This window comes from Sceloporus undulatus, chromosome 6 (assembly GCF_019175285.1).
Source record: "Sceloporus undulatus isolate JIND9_A2432 ecotype Alabama chromosome 6, SceUnd_v1.1, whole genome shotgun sequence".
Taxonomy (NCBI): domain Eukaryota; kingdom Metazoa; phylum Chordata; class Lepidosauria; order Squamata; family Phrynosomatidae; genus Sceloporus; species Sceloporus undulatus.
In genome coordinates, this window is record NC_056527.1 from 73,077,996 (window position 1) to 73,097,389 (window position 19,394).

At 38.9% G+C, this 19,394-nt stretch overlaps 1 protein-coding gene across 2 annotated transcripts in view; it reads right to left on the reverse strand.

Annotated features, from left to right (window-relative positions):
- Positions 1-19,394, reverse strand: part of RECK (reversion inducing cysteine rich protein with kazal motifs) — a 65,671-nt gene that overhangs the window by 18,772 nt on the left and 27,505 nt on the right. For both annotated transcript variants that reach the window (XM_042474552.1, XM_042474551.1), the window contains 7 exons: positions 19,146-19,179; positions 18,301-18,498; positions 15,773-16,040; positions 11,618-11,797; positions 8,268-8,480; positions 6,210-6,346; positions 1,067-1,207 (listed from right to left, as the gene is read on the reverse strand). In XM_042474552.1, coding sequence (XP_042330486.1) covers positions 1,067-1,207; positions 6,210-6,346; positions 8,268-8,480; positions 11,618-11,797; positions 15,773-16,040; positions 18,301-18,498; positions 19,146-19,179 — 1,171 coding nt within the window. The remainder of the gene's footprint in view (positions 1-1,066; positions 1,208-6,209; positions 6,347-8,267; positions 8,481-11,617; positions 11,798-15,772; positions 16,041-18,300; positions 18,499-19,145; positions 19,180-19,394) is intronic.

The window sequence follows — 19,394 nt, forward strand, 5'->3', positions numbered from 1 at the left end:
AATATGCGCCCAGCCCTAATAGCAGCACCCGTGCGCCATCTGCATGCCCAAACAGCACTCACTAGAAGCAGTGGCATCAGGGCGCGCAAGCACCATTATTGCGCTCCTAAAAAGAAGCCACTCTAGGCGGCTTCTTTTTAGGGCGTGCGTCAGTGCTGCGCAGTGAGGTTCGTGCAGTGCCGACGAAGGGCAAAAACGGGTAGCATGAAGCTGCCTGTATTAATCCCCCCAATGTCTCCATGCTGCCAGCCTTTGCATCACCCTGTCCCAGGCACCAGAACTCTCTGTGTTAGAGTCTTCCTGAGGGGATTTGGTGAGATAAGGGGAGCTCCGATGATGATGATGATGGTGATTTATTTAGGCTAAGGCTAAGCCAACTAGAGAGGGCAGTCCTCTGTGGTGCCTGTTCCAGGGTCTGCAAAGGTCACCTTTTCTCCCACAGGCTTCTGTCCATTTCCATTTCATCCCTTGATACCGTCACATGCTCTATATTCCACCATTCTGCCTCTAAATGGCGCTTATCCTTCCTTTTGGTTGGTCTCAGGTAAAACCAGAAGAGACTACATAACACCAATGTTAAGATCACTTCACTGGCTGTCCATTAGTTTCTGGATGCAGTACAAGGTGTTGATCATCACCTTTAAAGCCTTAAATGGCTTGGGTCCGACCTACCTTCTGCACTGCCTCCTTCTGTACAATGCACCCCACACACTCAGGTCCTCTGGAAAGAACTTATTGCAACCAATGAAAACTAGATTGTCGGCAACCGCCCAGAGGACCTGAAAAAGGTATCAAATGACTGCCCCTCAGCACAGAGGAATTTACCTGTTATACTTTCTCCATATGGAGTGAGACATTGGTAACAATAATCTGCCTTCAGCATAAAGGGATCAAAGATCTACCCTTGATATGGACCAAAATCCTCTTATAATCAGCCCTTGGTATAGAGGGATGAACCACATCCTCTGTTTTCTCTATATGGAAAAACTGGTACCCTTTTGGATTCTTTATAGAACTTTCGAAACGGAAAAAACATTTGGGAATTGTGAACAAAATTATGACTTACCCTGCGCACAAAAATATGGAAGACATGGTTCATCAGGCTGACATCCTTTTCTATTTACTTCACATAACTCATTGGTAGCACAAGGATTTGGGTTACAGGGGTGAGTAACGTCTTCTACAATGTTACCCAAAGTGCTTGGTCCTGGGTGGGGGAAAGAGTAAGTAGAGACAATGCTGTACAACAAAACTATGACTTTGGTTTTCTCAAACACCATGCAATTCTATTCAAAGCACTGACCTGTATTTTGTGATCAATAAAATAAGGCAATAATTTATTGTGATCAATAAAATAAAATGAACTTCTACCCTGAAACTGGATGAAAGATATATGCATGTCTTGCACGTGCTTTTGATTTTCTTTCTTGTCATTACATGCATTCTGTGTCGGTGGTGATAGAACCATAGAGTGCACTGGCTGCTAATTATTCCTCCACAATGCACCTTCTGCATTCTTCTAGAATTATGTGAAGGAGGCTTCTGGAGAAATGGCAGCTCAAAGTGGGTACCATTGCTTTTTTAACCAAAAGCTTATTCTGTGTAAACTATTCTCCCCATAATAAAAAATCACCATAATAGCTCATTTTGCCACATTATATGGTATATTTAAAAATAAACAAACCACTTGCCCTGTTGTCTAAGGTCTTTTGATGAAAGGGAGAATGTAAATATATAATTAATAAATTAATATTAAATATGTCAATTAAATTAATTAAATAATATTAAAATATTAATATTAATATTTTGAAGAACCTTTAGCAGCAGGGCAAAATGCACTCATTAAAAGGAAGAAATCTACTTCAAGTGCTCTTAACTTCCAGTTTTGTCACTGGAGAAATGTGGTCTCTATTTATCAGGTGCTACAACTGAAAACTCTTACTGAAGTCTTGTCTTACTTCAATTATTCACTCTCTCATAATCTCCAAATTGCACTATGGTAATGAATTATCCACAAGATTGCCTTTGAAGATGGCTTGGACACAGTACAAAATATTGCTGCAAGAATGCTAACTAGGGCTGGGGAGAATAACTTGAAAACATCTGTTCTGACTCCCAATATATTTATGGATTCAATCCAAAATGTTGCTGTATATCCTTAAACCTTTCACAACATCTAATCAAGAGCTCTGTTGGACACTCTTTCTCCCTTTGAACATAATCATATTGTAATTTTAAGTAGCCAACCTGGTGAACTCTAGATGTCCCAGATTACTACTTCCAGCATGGCAGATGGCCAGTGATTATGGGAGTAGCAGTCCAATATTCAGGTTGTCCACTACTCATCTTCAGAGTCTGTCTGCTTCACAGGTGTGTGTTTTTCAGGTGTCTGCCATCAAAGCTTTGGATGGTGACTAGGGAAAATGCTTATTGGCTTGTGCTGCCCCACTTAAGAGTACACTACTCTGCAGTAGCCTGCACTTAAATGAAGTTCTGTTTAATTTCCAAAGCATCCAAATTTCACTTTACATGATTTAAATGTACAGTGGGCTCTTACCATCTGCAGGCTTGCCATCCGCAAATCTGAGCAACTGTGGATGGCAAGTCCCATTGTTCTCAATGGTGGCGTGTACATGCGTGGGCCATGTCAGTGGCCATGCACACATCACACCACCATTGGGGACAATCTGACTTGAGATCCTGCATTTTTTATTAAGAGTGTGTGTGTGTGTGTGCACGCAGAACGAATCCCCTGCAGATATGAAGGGCTAACTGTATATGTCATCTTCAGGGTTCTTATGTTGCTCCCTAGTCTGCTACCTCTTCAGTTGTTGTTTTCATTTTATTGTGCTTTGATTATTTTGCTGCAGTTTTTTTAAACAACAGCAAGCCATTTTCCTATTACTGTATTATTATTATTATTATTATTTTAAAAGACAGAAAGTAAATGCTTGCAATAAAAGAATGACTTCCCTAGTGTTGTTGTTATGCCCTTTTCTCAGTTTGGGATTCAAAGCAGTTTACAAACAGTTCAAAATTCACAGTATGCAAAAAAAATTTAAACAATTTAAAAAAATTAAAACATCATAAAATTAAAACCAGTTATAACTGTAAACTATTTTTTTAAAAGTCCTGCATATTATACAAGGCCTATTTCTCTCTTTTCTAAAATCAGCTCTCAAAGGCCTGTCAGAATAAAATGAGTGATTGATACTTACTGTGAATAGTAAGTAATTCTGTAAAGCCTGAAGGAACAATCCACCCAAATGGGTTCTTTTATTGTGCCAGTGATAAAGGCAGGAGACTTCAAAATTCAAATTACACTAAGTTTGTTTAGTCTCCATCCTCCCTCAGTTTAATTAAACAACCTTACTAACAAGGAGATAACAGAGTGGAACAGAAAGATAAACAATAGATAATTTTTTTGCGGTGGGAGAAGGGAGGAGATTGTTCTCCTTCAGCCTTCCTAGAAAGACTATTCATAGTAAGTACCAACAGAAGAATCACATTAGAATAAAAGCTAGAAGAGACCACGATGAACATCCAGTCCAAGCCCCTGCCATGCAGGAACACACAATCAAAGCACTCCCAACAGACTGCCATCCAGCCTCTGTTTAAAAACCTCCAAAAAAGGAGACTCCACCACACTCTGAGAGAGTATCTTCCACTGTTGAACAGCTATTACAGTCAGGAAGTTCTTCCTAATCTTTAGATGGAATCTCTTTTCCTGTAGTTTAAATCCATTGCTCAAACTATTCTCTGGAGCAGCAGATAACAAGTTTGCTCCATCTTCAATATGACATCCCTTCAAATATTTAAACAGGGCTATCCCCTATTAATCATCTCGTCTCCATGAACAAACACATTCAATGCTATGGGCTTTAAAGACCAGACAAAGACAAAAGATAAAAAAATATCAGAGAAGCAAAAACCCAACCATGAATAAAAGGTGGAAAAAAGTGAAACTAACAGTAAAGGTAAAATGAAGATTTCCCCATGACATGAACGTCTAGTCATAACCGAGACTGTAGGGGGTGGTGCTCATCTCTGTTACTAAGCCAAAGAGTTAGCATTGTCCAAAGATCTCCGGTGGTCACGTGGCCAGCATGACTGCACAGAACACTGTTACCTTACCACCGAAGTGGTACCTATTTATTTACTTGCATTTGAATGCTTTCGAACTGCTAAGCTGGCAGAAGCTGGGACTAGTGACTGGAGCTCACCCCATTATGTGGCACTCGGGCCTCGAACTGCCAACCTTCTGAGCTTATGATCATCAGAGCTGGCGTATTAACTACTAAGCCACCACATCCCTACAAACAAACAGTACTGTTAGGGGAAAAAGACAAAGAATATCAGCAATCTCTGTGAACAGAAAAGGTGCAACATGCTGCTTCTGTTGCACTTGCAACAGACAAAAGGGAATTCTGATGCACATGCACTGAAGAGGATCAAGCTTTCCACAAAAAATGTTTCACTTAGCTCTAGATGTTTCAGTTCTGTGCATGTGCAGAACAATCCATATGTCTAATTCCACAAAGAAGCAAAAGAAGGCCTGCTAAATGAAGATGAAGAAATGCTAATGCATGACAGAAGAACAAAGGCAGAACCGCTTAATGCTTAGTTTACCACTGTCTCATTCCCAAAGGAAAACAATCCACAATAAGGTGAAAAGATATACTTGGGAGAAGATAGGGCAAGAGGTAGCAAAGGAACTTCTAGCTTGAATTTAAATTAATTCAAGTCTCCAAGGCCAGATGGACTGCTTCCAAGAATTTTAAAATTTCTAAAGAACTTGAAGCTATAATTTTAGAGCCTCTACCTATAGACTTTGAAAATTCTTGGAGAACAGAGGAGGACCCCCAAACTGAATTTTATAGGAAAGAGGGAAAATGGGCCCATACAGACAGTCCAAAATAAAGCTGCTTCAGGTCACTTTGGAGGTATGCTGTTTCAATGATGCATGCATCCTAAGAGGCCAGAAGCTGCACCAAAGCTGCGCTCCAGTCCAGTAAATGGTTCCTTTTTAAAAAAATATGGGTCAACTCAGGGTTTTGGGGCCAATTTTTTGAGTAAAATTTCTAGACTTATACATGAATATATACAGTAAATAAAAACACTGAACTACAGGAAAAGAGATTCCATGTAAACATTAAGAGTAACTTTCCTGAGAGTGGAATGCACTCCCTCAGAGAGTGGTGGAGTGTCCTTCTTTGGAGGTTTTTAAGCAGAGGTTGGCCGGCCATCTGTCAGGGATGCTTTGAGAGTTCCTGCACGGCAGGGGGTTGGACTGGATGGCCCTTATGATCTCTTCCAACTCCATGATTTTATCATTTTACCACAGAAAGTATGTAATATGCACTACTGATTGATATGCATTACTGAAGCCTAGTGAATATAATTGGTGGATAATAATTAAATGGGACTATACAGATTTGGAGAAAAGGGCAGCAAGACGCCACTCCTTTCTGTCCTGGATGGAGACTGCAGCAACCAAACCACACGGCCTCTGGGAGGCATAAAAAGAACCTGCTCCTGGCAGGTCCTTTTTAGGCCAAGCGTGGGGTGCCACTGGCACACTCGCATGCAATGACATCCACACAGTGCTATTTGGACGCTGTGCTGTGTAGACGTTATCATCATATGCCCCGTATGGATGGGAGCACGCAATTATGGAGGCCAAGATGTGTGGTAGGGCTGCTGAGCATGTAAACGCTCAGCCTACGGGCACCTCTAGTTCAGGCCCAGGCCAGCGCAAAGCGCCTGTCTGTCAAATCCCAAATATTATGCATTCCTACACAGAAGGGAGAATTGGATTAGATGGCCTTTGTGGCCCTTTCCAAGTCTTAAGCTTCTAGGATCCTTTTGATTACATGATTTAATATGCATTACTGAAACCTGGTGGGGTAAGATTCATTATGCAAAAATAATGGAATAAAGAAAGAAAGAAAACATAGCTTTCTGTGTAAAGAATGTTCTATTCTTGCACCTATGACAGAAAACTGAAGTAAGGATAAGAACATTTGAGTAACCATTTGAGGAGAGACTGGCATTAAATAAGAGTCATAAAAATGCGGAAACTAGAAGCATCCTTGAATGCTAATAAAAATAACTGTTAAGATTCCATCCCCACATTTCAATTTGGATCATCCCCAGAAAATGTTTTATATTTGAAGATTGATTCACAGAAGTAGTTCTCCAATACTCACGAAGATATGTATCTAGTGGTATGCAAGTTTCCAAATCATTGGTGGGAGATAAGAGTTCACAAATGCTTTCAGCCATGTGTCCTTCAGGAAATTTGCTTAAATCTCCACATTTATTGAGAATTTCCACACAATCTGATCTTCAGGAATATAAAGTATTCACACATTATGTAGATATACAATACTTGGAAATAAAGAAAATATTGACATAAAATTTTTCAATATGAAAACAAGGCTCGTATATTTATCAACTTTACCATTTCTAGTACTAATTGTACTACAAATGCATAAAATGTAGTGTAATTTTTACAAGATGCCTATCTAATAAATGTATTGGCTAGCTTTAATTCTGCAAAAATAAATAAATAAATAAATAAATAAATAGCTTTTTATCGTGTTGAGATTTCTCCACTCCAGTACCATCCTAGGAAATGTCCTCAGCCTTAGGAGATTGTTCTGTCCCTGAGCATGTCAAGAAGGGCCAAACTCAGATAAATTCCCATACCAAAGAGAGCAAGAGGTCAGTCAGCCTACATGTGTATCTGTGTGTCAGGTCACTGGACATAGCTCTACTGGTCCTGATGATTTATGTCTCCCAAGTGCCCTGAATGCAGTTTCCACTTCATTTTTTAAAACTGTATGTTCAAATGGTTCTTCCTGGAATGAATCCATCATACTTTCATTTCTTTTATATAGTTTTTAGTGCATTGTTTCCATCCTCTTTTTATTTCTACTTGGTCATGTAATGTGTCCCCCTACTGGTCATATAACATCTCCTCTCTTGGTGGAATTCTATTTCATTTCTTGAATCTTATAGAAGCAGTCTCTTGGTCTTCTATTTTGGTTGTCATCTTCTAGGTTTTTCTCTGAATTGGTTATTATAGGGCCTGTACAGACAGGCCAAAATAAAGCTGCTTCGGGTCACTTTGGAGATATGTCGTTTAAATGATGCATGCGTCCTAAGAGTTCAAAAGCTGTGCCAAAGCCACATTCCAGTCCTTAGGACTGGCTTTGGCGTGGTTTCTGGACTCTTAGGACACATATATAATTTAAGCAGTATACCTCCAAAGTGACTCGAAGAAGCTTTATTTTGGCCTGTCTGTTTGGGGCCATAGTTGCTCTCTTTGTCCCTGGCACAAGTCGCTGAATAATTGCATTCCAGGTTCTGACCCTATTTCACTTTTCATTTTTGGTTCTCATCTGTCCTTAACTGCTTGAAGAGTTTCATCTATCATTCATTGAGGCTTCTCTTTCTTTCTGGCTGCTATCATGTACAGGAAGACTTAAGTTCAGAAATCCAGGCTTTCAGCAGTAAAAACAGCAAAGCTTTATTAAGAAACTATGGCCTGGTACAGACCGCCCCTTTTCACACTGGATTGGGGCCAGGGCAGCCGCACCAGCAGCCCTGTGGCCTCAATCCAGCATTTTTCTGGGCCACAAAGAAGCAGCATTTCTGGGCCACAGAGAAGCAGGCCTGGAAAAGGGGTGTCTGTGGGGCTTCATGCCCCAGACACCCCGGTGCTAAAGATCTTGGCGCGGCTGTTTGGCTGCCATGCCAACGATGCGCACGCCCAAAAGAAGCTCTGAAATGGACCTCCTTTTTGCGCTGCTGGTAAGGCGCGATAAGCACCCTCCAGCGGTGTGGTGACGTGTCCTGTGCAATGCGCCATTTGGACGTGTCGCACAGGATACGTCATGGATGCGCGCCCTGTGTGGGTGGGGCATTGCAATTATGGTGGCCCACACACGTGCTATGGTTCGGGAGTGTATAGTTACTGTGCCCTCCCGAACCCTAGTATCACCACCACCATGCCCCTTTCGGCCCGTCTGTCTCAGGCCTAAGTTCACCAGACATGTGTTGTCAGGACAGAGAATCCACTGTTAATACAGTACAGTTAAAAGGATGACAATAGGCTGTTCTGGTTCCTATCTTTGCCTGTTGTTTTCTTTATTTTTAAATATAATATATTTTACACAGGCACAAATACCATAGCTTTCCCTTTCTATATGTATATAAATGTAGAAAAACTATAAAGCTGAATGATAAAAAAAACTGCTTACTTGCAAATGATGCTTCCTCTTGATTTACTGTGACAAGGTTTAATCTGCAGTAAACAAGCAATTGCCTTCCATGTTTCTGGTTGACATTTTTTAATATCGAGAACAGGGATATTTATAAATGGCATCTTAATTGTCCCCTTTTCCCAAAGTTTCATATCGTTCATGGCTCCTTGGTCTGATTGGGCATTGCAACTTCTAAAGAGTTCAGTTGGCCTTGGAGCAAAAATAATACAACACATAGTCAAACAAAAAGGATGAAACTGCTTTTCAACTGTGTTCCTGTTTATATTATACATATACTAATCAAAATGCCCAGCATTCTAAGGGAGATGAGACATGAGGAAGTATAGGAAGAAGGTTCAAGGGGCAGCAAAGAAGGCTATACTCAGCTGGTGGTCCAAGATCTATCTGAATCCTGACCTCTTATTTAAATAATATATTATTTAAATAAAATACATTTAAATTAATTTAAATAAATGAGAGAAAAATTACAAGGAAAGAAGGAATTTCATAAAGAAATAATAAAGTTAGATGAACATAAAATAAACAATTCAGGAAATACATATCACTAGTTACAGATACCATTTTTAAGGGAGATATAGCAAGCAGAGAGAGCACTGGCCTTATAAAACAAAGATATGAAATGGAAGTAAAAAAGACAAATTGTTATCCAGGCAACTAGTGAAAAAATAGGATAAGCCAGTCAAGATACCAATAATTTAGAAGACATTAAAGAATTCTGTCTGGTATCCACCACATCACTCCCTGTCATTACTATCACCACTACCACCACCATCAGTATCATCCAGGCCACAAAAAATGGGAGAACAAAGCCAGCCCTTATGGCATGAACCTCTTGCTCTCTAGAGGTGGGGTTGGTCATGAAGCAGGTGGTGATGATGACAGCGACAGCAGCAGCCTCAGCTCACCAGGGTTTTCTAAATCTTCATAGATAAATACCTTAAAGTCAAACATTAAAGACTAACTACTGGATGGGCTGGCAGCAGGATTCTAACAGAATTGATACAGAACTGTTATGTTGGAATATCTGTGTGATGCACTTTTCCAACTAAAGAGCAAGAAATTTTTCAAGGAGGAGGGACGGTTTGATGGCCTTGGATGAATAAAAGCCAGAATCTCCTGTGCTTAGTGCCAAGTGCTGGTCATAGAATCATAGAGCTGGAAGAGACCTCAAGGGCCATTGAGTCCAACTCCCTGCCATGCAAGAATACACAATCAAAGCATTCCCAACAGATGGCTATCCAGCCTCTGTTTAAAGACCTCCAAAGTAGGAGACTCCACCACACTCTGAGGGAATGTGTTCCACTGTTGAACAGCTCTTACTATCAGGAAGTTCCTCCTAATGTTGAGGTGGACTCTCTTTTACTGTAGCTATTACCTAACAAACCCCTTTCTGAGAAGACACACTGCTAACAAATGGTTATCTGCCCAATCAAATATATACAATAGAATTGGAGTCAAAACACAATTATACTTTCAAGCCCCACTGGTCGAAAACTATTTTTAAGAGTAGCTTGCCACAAGGCAGACATGGAGTGCACACTACAAATGGAATTGTTATACCAGAAATGAAACAGAATATGATACAGCAGCTGGTGAAGGAAATTTATTAAATTTATGCATACCAGAAGCCAATATAAAATATTGTTCTGATATTTCTGGATGACTGTGTAGTTAAATATGCATACTCAGATAGGCATAAAATGCTTGAAGTGTTAAGTAACTAATACTTCATATGGGATGGGATTTCAGGTAATTTTTCACTGTTTGGTAAAATAATAAATATACTGTATAAGGAATCACATGAAATAATTTAACAGAAGCCATTAAATTTGGATTAATTGCCTGGAAAAAGACATGCAAAGTATAATGAAATTTGAATCATAAACATATCGAATTTCAACAAAAATGTTGTTAAGTATTTAGAAAAATCCACAACCCCCAACAGTAAGGGAATGGCTAATGAAATGTCTAGACTCAGCAGAGGAGCAATCTGTAGATGTAATGGTAATTCACCACACAATTAGTATTATTTTTTTAAAAAGACAGCCATTACAAACCATTGGAATGTACACCACAGAAACACAAGACCAGAGAGGAATTCATTCACCTAAGTCATGAATAGGAAACCTGTGGTCCTCCAGTTGTCATTCAACTGCATCTCCCACCAGTCTTGGCCATTATAGCCAATAATGAAGAATAACGGGAGAAGTAATCCAACAACATCACATGGACTACATGTTCCCCACCCCTAATAATAATAATAATAATAATAATAATAATAAATTTTATTTGTATTTTTCCACCTCTCCTGATGGATCGAGGCGGGATTACAACCGTAAAATAGCCACAAAACAACAATAACATCCAATTTACACACAGTAAAACAGCAAAGCACCTAAAAACTCAATTCAAGATAATAAAAACATCATTTAAAATGCACAAATGCAATCAGAAGTGGGATTTTTCCCTTAAGTTCCTTATAAGAGATCAGGTGGGTAAGCTCGCCGGAAGAGATTCATCTTAAGTGCATTCCTGAAAGCATCTAAGGTGGTGATAAGACAGATCTCTTCTAGCAAGTTGTTCCATAACTTGGGGGATATGGCTGTATACGCTCTGTGGGAAGTTGTTGTTAACCTGACCTTTGAATAGTCTAATAGATTCTTCCCAGATGTTCTGAGAGTGCGGGGCGGATTATGTAGGGAGAGGCGTTCCCTCAAGTAGCTTGGGCCCAAGCCATATAGGGCTTTAAAGGTAATAACTTTGTATTGCGCCCGGAAGCTAATTGGCAGCCAATATAGAGATTTTACAACTGGTGTTATATGGTCTGATCTAGATGTTCCGTTGACCAATCTGGCTGCTACATTTTGGACTAACTGAAGCTTTCGAACTTGGTACAAAGGTAGCCTAGCCCTATGTGGAGCGCATTACAGAAATCTAAACGAGAGATTAGCAGTGCATGTACCACTGATCTGATCATGTTTTCATTTGCATTTTAAAACATGAATGTAAAATCTAAAAGAAAGAAATAATCTAAAATCACAATTTTGTAATCTGAATGCATGACACAGAAGAGGTATTAACCACTAGTCTCAACTTCCATGAGATTCTGACACATATGGAAATCTCAGTCACAAGGAATACACTGAATGCACAAGGCATTAGGTGTTACTCCCTTTTAATGTACCCATGTTCAAATGAAAGAAAATAACTTTTAAATTACCCAGGGTCTCAGCACGCAAATCATCTGCTCAAAGACAATATATTTACTAGGAAATTATTCAAAGACAATATATTTTACTAGGGAAAAAATAGTGTACCTTTCCTACCTGTTATTAAAATTAGTGCAGTAGGTGAGATTTCTACAGCCCAGCTGACAAGGTTCCCGTACATCTGCTAAACAGGTCAACATAGAAACTTCGACTGGATTATACTCACAAAAGCGATCAAATTCTTGCCATGTCTGTGTATTGCCCCAGCTGCTGCTATAAAGTTTGGTGCATAAATCTCTGAAGAAGAAATGAAACACATGGGACAAAATTATGATGATTTTTTTCTATTATTTGTGTAATAATAGGAGATAAATGATAACATTTACTGCCTCAAGTATGTCCATGATGCATATAGACCATAAGCACACTAATTGAAGGACTATGTGATATTAACACACCCATGGCTTTTTAAGGCTCAAAGAGGTGAAAACATTATGCTGAATTCACTGCTACTATCCTTCGGCCTCTTGATTCCTCCTCTATCAAACTGACCTTTATTTGAATGTTTTCTACATCTAATGACCATGGAAGAAGAAAATAAATTTTGGACTCTCATTGCCATCACTGTCCCCACCAATATCTCACAGACTGAGAAAGGCACAGCCTCAAAAAGTAATGGGAAAAAATCCTTGACCTGATCTGCTGATTCCATCACTGCTACCAAAAAGAAACCTGAGCCACTGACACTAACGGGTGAGATGTTATATCTCATCTAGATGATTCCTTTTAGAGGTTTACACACAAACAATCATGAGAATAGTTTTTTGTGGGTTTTTCGGGCTACGTGGCCATGTTCCAGAAAAGTTTCTTCCTGATGTTTCGCCAGCATCTATGGCTAGCATCTTCAGAATAATGACATCAGAAGGGCTGCCAGGCCCAGGAAAACCCAGAGAAGTGAAGACAAGCAGACACCCAAAGGGAAGGTATTTTTTACCATCCATCAAAGGAGTCACAGACAGAATAGGCAAAGTGGTGAGGAAGCACAACCTTCAAATGGTTTACAAACCGACGAAGAAAATCCAGCAAATGCTGCACTCAGCCAAGGACCAGAGACCCTCTCACAGCCACAGGAGTTTACCACATACCATGCAACTGCGGACAAGTCTACATAGGGACCACCAAACGCAGTGTGCAAACAACAATCAAGGAACACAAGAGACACTGCAGACTGGGTCAGCCAGAAAAATCAGCAGTAGCAGAACATGCCACAAACCATCCTGGGCATAAAATACTGTTTGAAAACACTGAAGTTCTGGACCATGCCAACCACTACCATGTCAGGATGCACAGGGAAGCCATTGAAATCCACAAACACCTGGACAATTTCAACAGAAAAGAGGAAACCCTTAAAGTAAACAAGGTTTGGCTACCAGTCCTGAAAGATAGCAAGACAAAGACTCAACAAATGCAAATGAGAAATCTCCCAGCAGACAATGAGCACTATCAAGCAGACACTAATCCTCTTTTGCAGACCCTCCACCCTGAGGCCTGCCATTAGCAACAAAAACAATATACATGCAAATTCACTCCTGCCTTCCAGGTCACACATTATATATATCCAAGTCCTTTCCAGGCAAACATTTTCTGAAGATTCCAGCCACAGATGCTGGCGAAACGTTAGGAAGAAACTTTTCTGGAACATGGCCATGTAGCCCGAAAAATTCACAAAAACTATGGATGCTGGCCATGAAAGCCTTCGACTTTACAAATCATGAGAATAGTCTGCTTCAATTGACCATGAAACAAAACAGGGCATCCTCAGCACTTGAAACGCAAAATATAGGCAGGATACGTACCGCCAAAAAGAGGCGCCTCCTTGGCACCTCTCTTTCCTGCGCAGGAGCGCCACAGCATACAAATTGTGCGGTGCTGCTGCGCAGGAAAAAAGGAGTCCAAAAAAACTGGCTCCTTTTTTCAGCTGTGCAGTCCCGTTTGGAAGATGCACAGCTGTGACGTAACTGTCACACGCCATGTCTGGCAGGTGCGCTGCAGCTGTGGTGCCCTCATCACGTGAAAGGGCTGCCGGGCATGTGGGCGCATGTGACGAGGGCGCCTCAAAGGCCCGTCTGTTCTGGGCCATAGAATCATAGTTGGAAGGGACACCATCGGCCACTGGGTCCAACACCAGGCTCAATGCAGGATTTCCAGCTAGACCATTCCGAGCCCAGAGCTGCCCAGATTATTTCTAAAAAAGCCAAGATGCCCACCGCTTATCTAGGAAAATGGCTCCTAGCATCAAGAAATTCCTTTTAATGTTCAACTGAAATCTACTCTCTTCTAACTTAAAACAATTAGAACTGGTCCTACCCTCTGGGGCAGGCTCTGTGAAAGCTCTTGAAATATTTAAACAGGGCAACTATGTCATCACTCAATAGGTCCAACTTCCACGACCTTTCCTCATATGCTTTTTGTCCATAGCTCTTATCATCCTGGTTGCCCTTCTCTAAACCTGCTCCAACTTGTTTATACAGTAATGGACCCGTCTCATCTGTGGGGTTTTGGCCTCTTGATTCCTCTCAGAAAGGTGAAATTAACAACCAATTAACGACTAATTTATAATAATAATAACTTTATTACAGCCATTTGGCCAGCATGACTAATTTGATTGTGGGCCTTCCAAGTCTATTGTTGATGTGTGTCTCTTACTCCACAAGTAAACTGAGCCAATTATCTTTATTACTTGGCCAGAAAGGTCCTAAACACATAATACATCTGATGATATTCAAAGGTGGAGAGATTTGGATACATGCTTATCCAGACATTGGCAACCTTTTTATGTATTCAAGTCCCGGTAAACACTAAACTCCTTACTTACAAATAGACATACTGGACATCATACTACTAACTTCAATTTTGTTAGATGAAAGATCCAATTACAATCTACATAGGTTATTGAATGTAATTATTTAGTTAAGCAATTAATAATGCTTTAACTGGTTTTGCTGCACCAACTGTTCTTGTTGGTTCACTAGAAAATGAAGCTTAGTAGAGCACTAAATCAGAAAAAGTTGTGCAAAGTTGTGGAGATGAAGACATTAAACTCTGTCTGATGATAAACAGATGGCACTCTGAATTGTTGGCAATTTAAATGGCAGCTTGGATACAAACATTAGCATTTGGAACAATTATCATCAACATTGTCAAATATACTATGGCCCTATGATTCTATCACATCTTTTATACACAAGATACAAAATACTTGGACTGGACTGTTTTACTAGTTCTTTATTATGCAGATAATGTTAGGAATTACAATCTAGGTTCTCTAACATATAATGATGCTATTTTTTAAGACAATAAAGTGGGGAGATGACATGCAATAATTCCTTGAAATTTTTGTAGTTGAGATATGTATACTTGAATCAAGACTATACAGCTAGGGAAACAGCCAGTGTGTCATCCCAACATTAGTGCAGTGTTAATAATTGCTGATACTGTTTTATAAACTGGAAAGCATAATCTCTTGGATTACTGCTCCCAGAATCTCCCAGCTAGTAAGCTATTTTAATTAAATTTAATTAAATCTTTATTGTTTAAAAATTTATTATATGACTGACCTTGGAAAGGCAGTCTAAGGATATTTTTTAATGATTACCTACAGCTTCAACTTCATCTTCGTAGAAATATTGATAGATTTTCCCAGCACAGGCCAAAAACCAGACTTTCCTAACAGGGTCCAATTTTTTTACTTGATCACACTACTACTGCCAGAACTATTCATTTCCTCCACCACCCTGCCACACACACATACATATACATCCTACAGCCACCATGCATCCTGCCCAAAGGGTTGAGAAACTCTCTGAAGCAGAATTTTAGTGCCACGGAGAGCTGAGGCTGGAGTGGGGCAAGGGGAAAAACTCTCAAATATGCTAACACTGGATACTGAAGTATACTGCTGGATCTTAGAACATGAGCCTATTCAATGCTAATGGGCCCATTGTACATCCAAAAATCTTCACAAGAGTCAGAAATTGCTCAAAACAAGGAGCCTCCTTGTGTCTGAGAGGAGAACATACAACTGCTCACACAACCAGGGTTTGCATGATGAACATGCCACAACAACATCTAGGCCTTGGTCTCCAATAGTATGAGCTACCCAACCGAGTCAATATGCAAATCAATAACAATTCATTGAAACATTAAACATGAAAAGTTGAAAATTCTTAGCATGAAACTGCAGGAGTTTGAAAGAGAGAGAAATATACTAACCTGCACATGGAAGTATTTGCTTTGGAACAGCAGTGCAACTTAGCACCATCTAGGCCTGTTGAAGGTGGAGGATGCAATGTGACTCCAGGGTGAACAGATCTTGAGCTCTCCAGGAAACACTGCCAGAGAGGATCCTGTGGTAGAGGCATTGTTTTACAGCTGTCAATAAGTGCATCTACAATTTCAAGTTCTGTTTTCATTGACATCAGAATCCTTTTACAAGCTGTTTGGCAGGCATAATCTTCTGCTCTATCACAGCAGTATAAACCTAATAGCAAAGGAAAGATAAAAATACTGTAATATATCAAGTAGCTGCATTCATATAACAATGTCAAATCATTACAAAAATATTATAGAGCAATTCAATTTTTTATTTGTATGAAACTTCTACAAATATTATAATATCCAGTTCCCTCTTCCCTTTCCTCCCATTCACAGCCTTAGTTAATATGTCAAATACATATCACAGTTGATCACTGTACATGTAACACATCTTTATAGTATCAATAATTGTCAGGAAGCAGTTAAAGGCACAGGAGGGCAGGGGAAGGAGAAAAGCCAGAGTGCATGCCAGCAGAGCTCTGTGTGCCAGAGATGACACCACTGGCCAACACTCTTAATTGGGTCCAAAATAAATAAAATTTCATTTGCAAAAAAAATGGTGTTGTGTTCTTTGTATTGTTTGTATACTTTTTATCTTTGAATTCTCTCTTATTATTGCTGCTAATAGATCTATTGCTAATGGAAAGGTTATGGGTGAGTGGGCAACCTTGCCATATTCCTCTAGGCAATGGAAAAGTTTGGGAGTCTATTCCATTTACACTGATTACAGCTTTTAACTTTTTGTATAGCTATTTATACTTGAAACAAATTTTCTCCCTTATTCCTTTTTTTAGAAAAGCAATCACATAACTGGGCTCTAGATAGTTAGATGCCTTAATATGCAAATGATATTATTGTAGCTTGATTTTTATGTGATTTTCCTGAGATGTATTATATTTATTTTTGTATTTACTCTTTTTATTGCATCTTATAAAGTTCTACCTGACATGAAACCAGTCTTAGTATAAATCCAAATAATACTTTTTATATAAATTGCTAATTTCATTTAGGTTTTTAACTAATTTATTATTCCTGTACTTCACAGTACTTATAAATATATTGGGGGGTTTCTGAGCAATAGATACAATTTTGTCTTTTTTACTACATTCATCCTCCATATTCATGATTCTACATCCACAGATTCAACCATCCATGGCTTGAATTTTTTTTTTAATTCAAAAAGGAAACCTTGATTTTGCCATTTATACAAGGGAAACCATTTTACTACCCAACTGTAGTAATGGGACTTGAGCAGCCATAGATTTTGGCATCCATGGGTGGTCCTGAAACCAACCCCAGTGAATAACAAGGGTACACTGGACTGAACCCATAAGGTTTTTTTAGATGTCCCAAATAAGAATCTACTTTATCTGTCTCAAGTGAATCTAATTCTATTTTTCTCTTATCAATTCTGCCCAAACTCTTTTACTACCTGTATTTTTTTAAAGCTTAATTAATAGTTCATTTTAAAAAATTAACTCTGTACTCAAGTGCTGTTTATTTATTTTACTCTTGAAGTTTCCATAATGAAATTCCCCCCTCAGGACTGCTTTCAAAGTGTCCCAAAGGAGAACAGAACTACATTCTGGTCCAGAGTGCAATTCATAAAATTTTAAAATATTGTCTTTCATTTTCCCAATTATTTGCTCATTTAGCAACAAAGGTTTATTTGTCCTCCAGGTTATGTTCCTAATTTTTTAATTGTTCATTCTACAGTACTGTAATTGGTCAGAACATAATACGTGAGCTTTTTAAAAAAAATTAGGCATAATATTTTCTGACACTAATAAGTGGTCTGTTCTGGAATAACTAGAATGCTTACCTGAATAATAGTATGCAAAGGGACTAACTGAAAGAAAGCAGCTGGTAGCATGAGCTTTCGTAGATTTGTGCCTACTTCATTAGATGCCATAAATTTTACATAGTTTGTTAAGGAAGAAGAATATGATACTACAGTTATAAATTTATATCTGATTCCACCTTTTACAAAAATGTAAGTGTAGTGCAATTAAATAAAAGCAATAGAAAAGAAAATAGGAGATTGTCTCACACTAAGTCAGGCCACTGGTCGTATACAGTAGTTCACATTTACTAAAAATAATTTTACAGGGTTTCAGTTGGAACTCTTTCCCAGCCCTATTGAGAGATACTAGGGATTATATCAGATACTAGGTATTATAGCAGATACCTGACAGTTTTGCTTGTAAAACATGTGCTGTACCACTTAGTTATACCCTTTCCCCTCGCAAGAATCTAGTTCTATATTGCCCTGATTTTAAAAGTTTATATAAAGAATGACATGGCTTTTTTTTTACAAATCCATACAATTTTATAAATGCAATACATAAAATAATAAAAAATAATTATTATATTACAGAGGTGTTCAAATTATGTAAACCCTGCTTCCCCCCCCCCCCAATACTTACTATCTGTGGAGTTTCGCATTGGATAGGATTGTGTGTAGTTATTCACACAATGAATTAACTGTGGGCTAACAGAGGCACAGTAACTTTCAACAGCTTTTATTTGAGAAGGGCCTGGAGAAGAATCTGTTCGGAAGATTGCTTGGCAGTATTCCCGACAGTTGGTGTGATGACCAGCATAACTGCAACAAACTGATCCCACTAGGGTAAAAAATGGAAAGAGCAGAGTAATTACAAATAATACTTTGTAGAACTTTTCTTGCAGCACTTTTGTAAATACAACTGATGGCAAACTTGCATATTTGACTAAACTATTCTAAATCTCTATGCTAAGATGTCTGAGGTGTATACTACCATATCAGCCACTTCAAAGAACTATGAAACATATAGGGCCCTCCAAAGTGACCTGAAGCAGAACATATGGCATACTTCCAAAGTGACCCAAAGCAGCTTTATTTTGGCCTGTCTGTAAGGGGCCATACACTATTCTACTGGAGCCCTGGTGGCACAGTGGTTAGATGCCTGTACTGCAGCCATTCACTCGAAACCAGAAGGTTGCGAGTTCAAGACCAGCAAAAGGGCCCAAGCTCAACTCAGGCTTGCATCCTTCCGAGGAGGTCGCTAAAATGAGTACCCAGACTGTTGGGGGCAAATTAGCTTACTTGCTAATTAGCTTACTTGCTGTTCACCGCTATGATCTTTGGAATAGCGGTATATAAATAAAACATATTATTATTATTATTCTTTTTTTTTAAAAAAATGAAAAAAGAAGTAATTTTTTCTGAAAACCAAATACAGTAAAAGGAAAGGAAAGGAGATGCAGATTTTTTCCCCAAAAGTATACTTACTTTCATTTCTGTTAATGCAATTAAAAAGAGCATTCTAGGGGAGGAAACACAAAGGAAAACAACATATCAACCAGCTACTAATGAAAAGGTTAAAGAATGGCAAGTATGCCCAAACCTTTTTAAAAATATGCAATTGTATCTAAATATATAGTATCTACACACACCCACACCCAAACAGAAAGACACACATGGACATGTGTAAAGTATTTCACAATTAATATATTATACTTCTATTTAATATAATATATT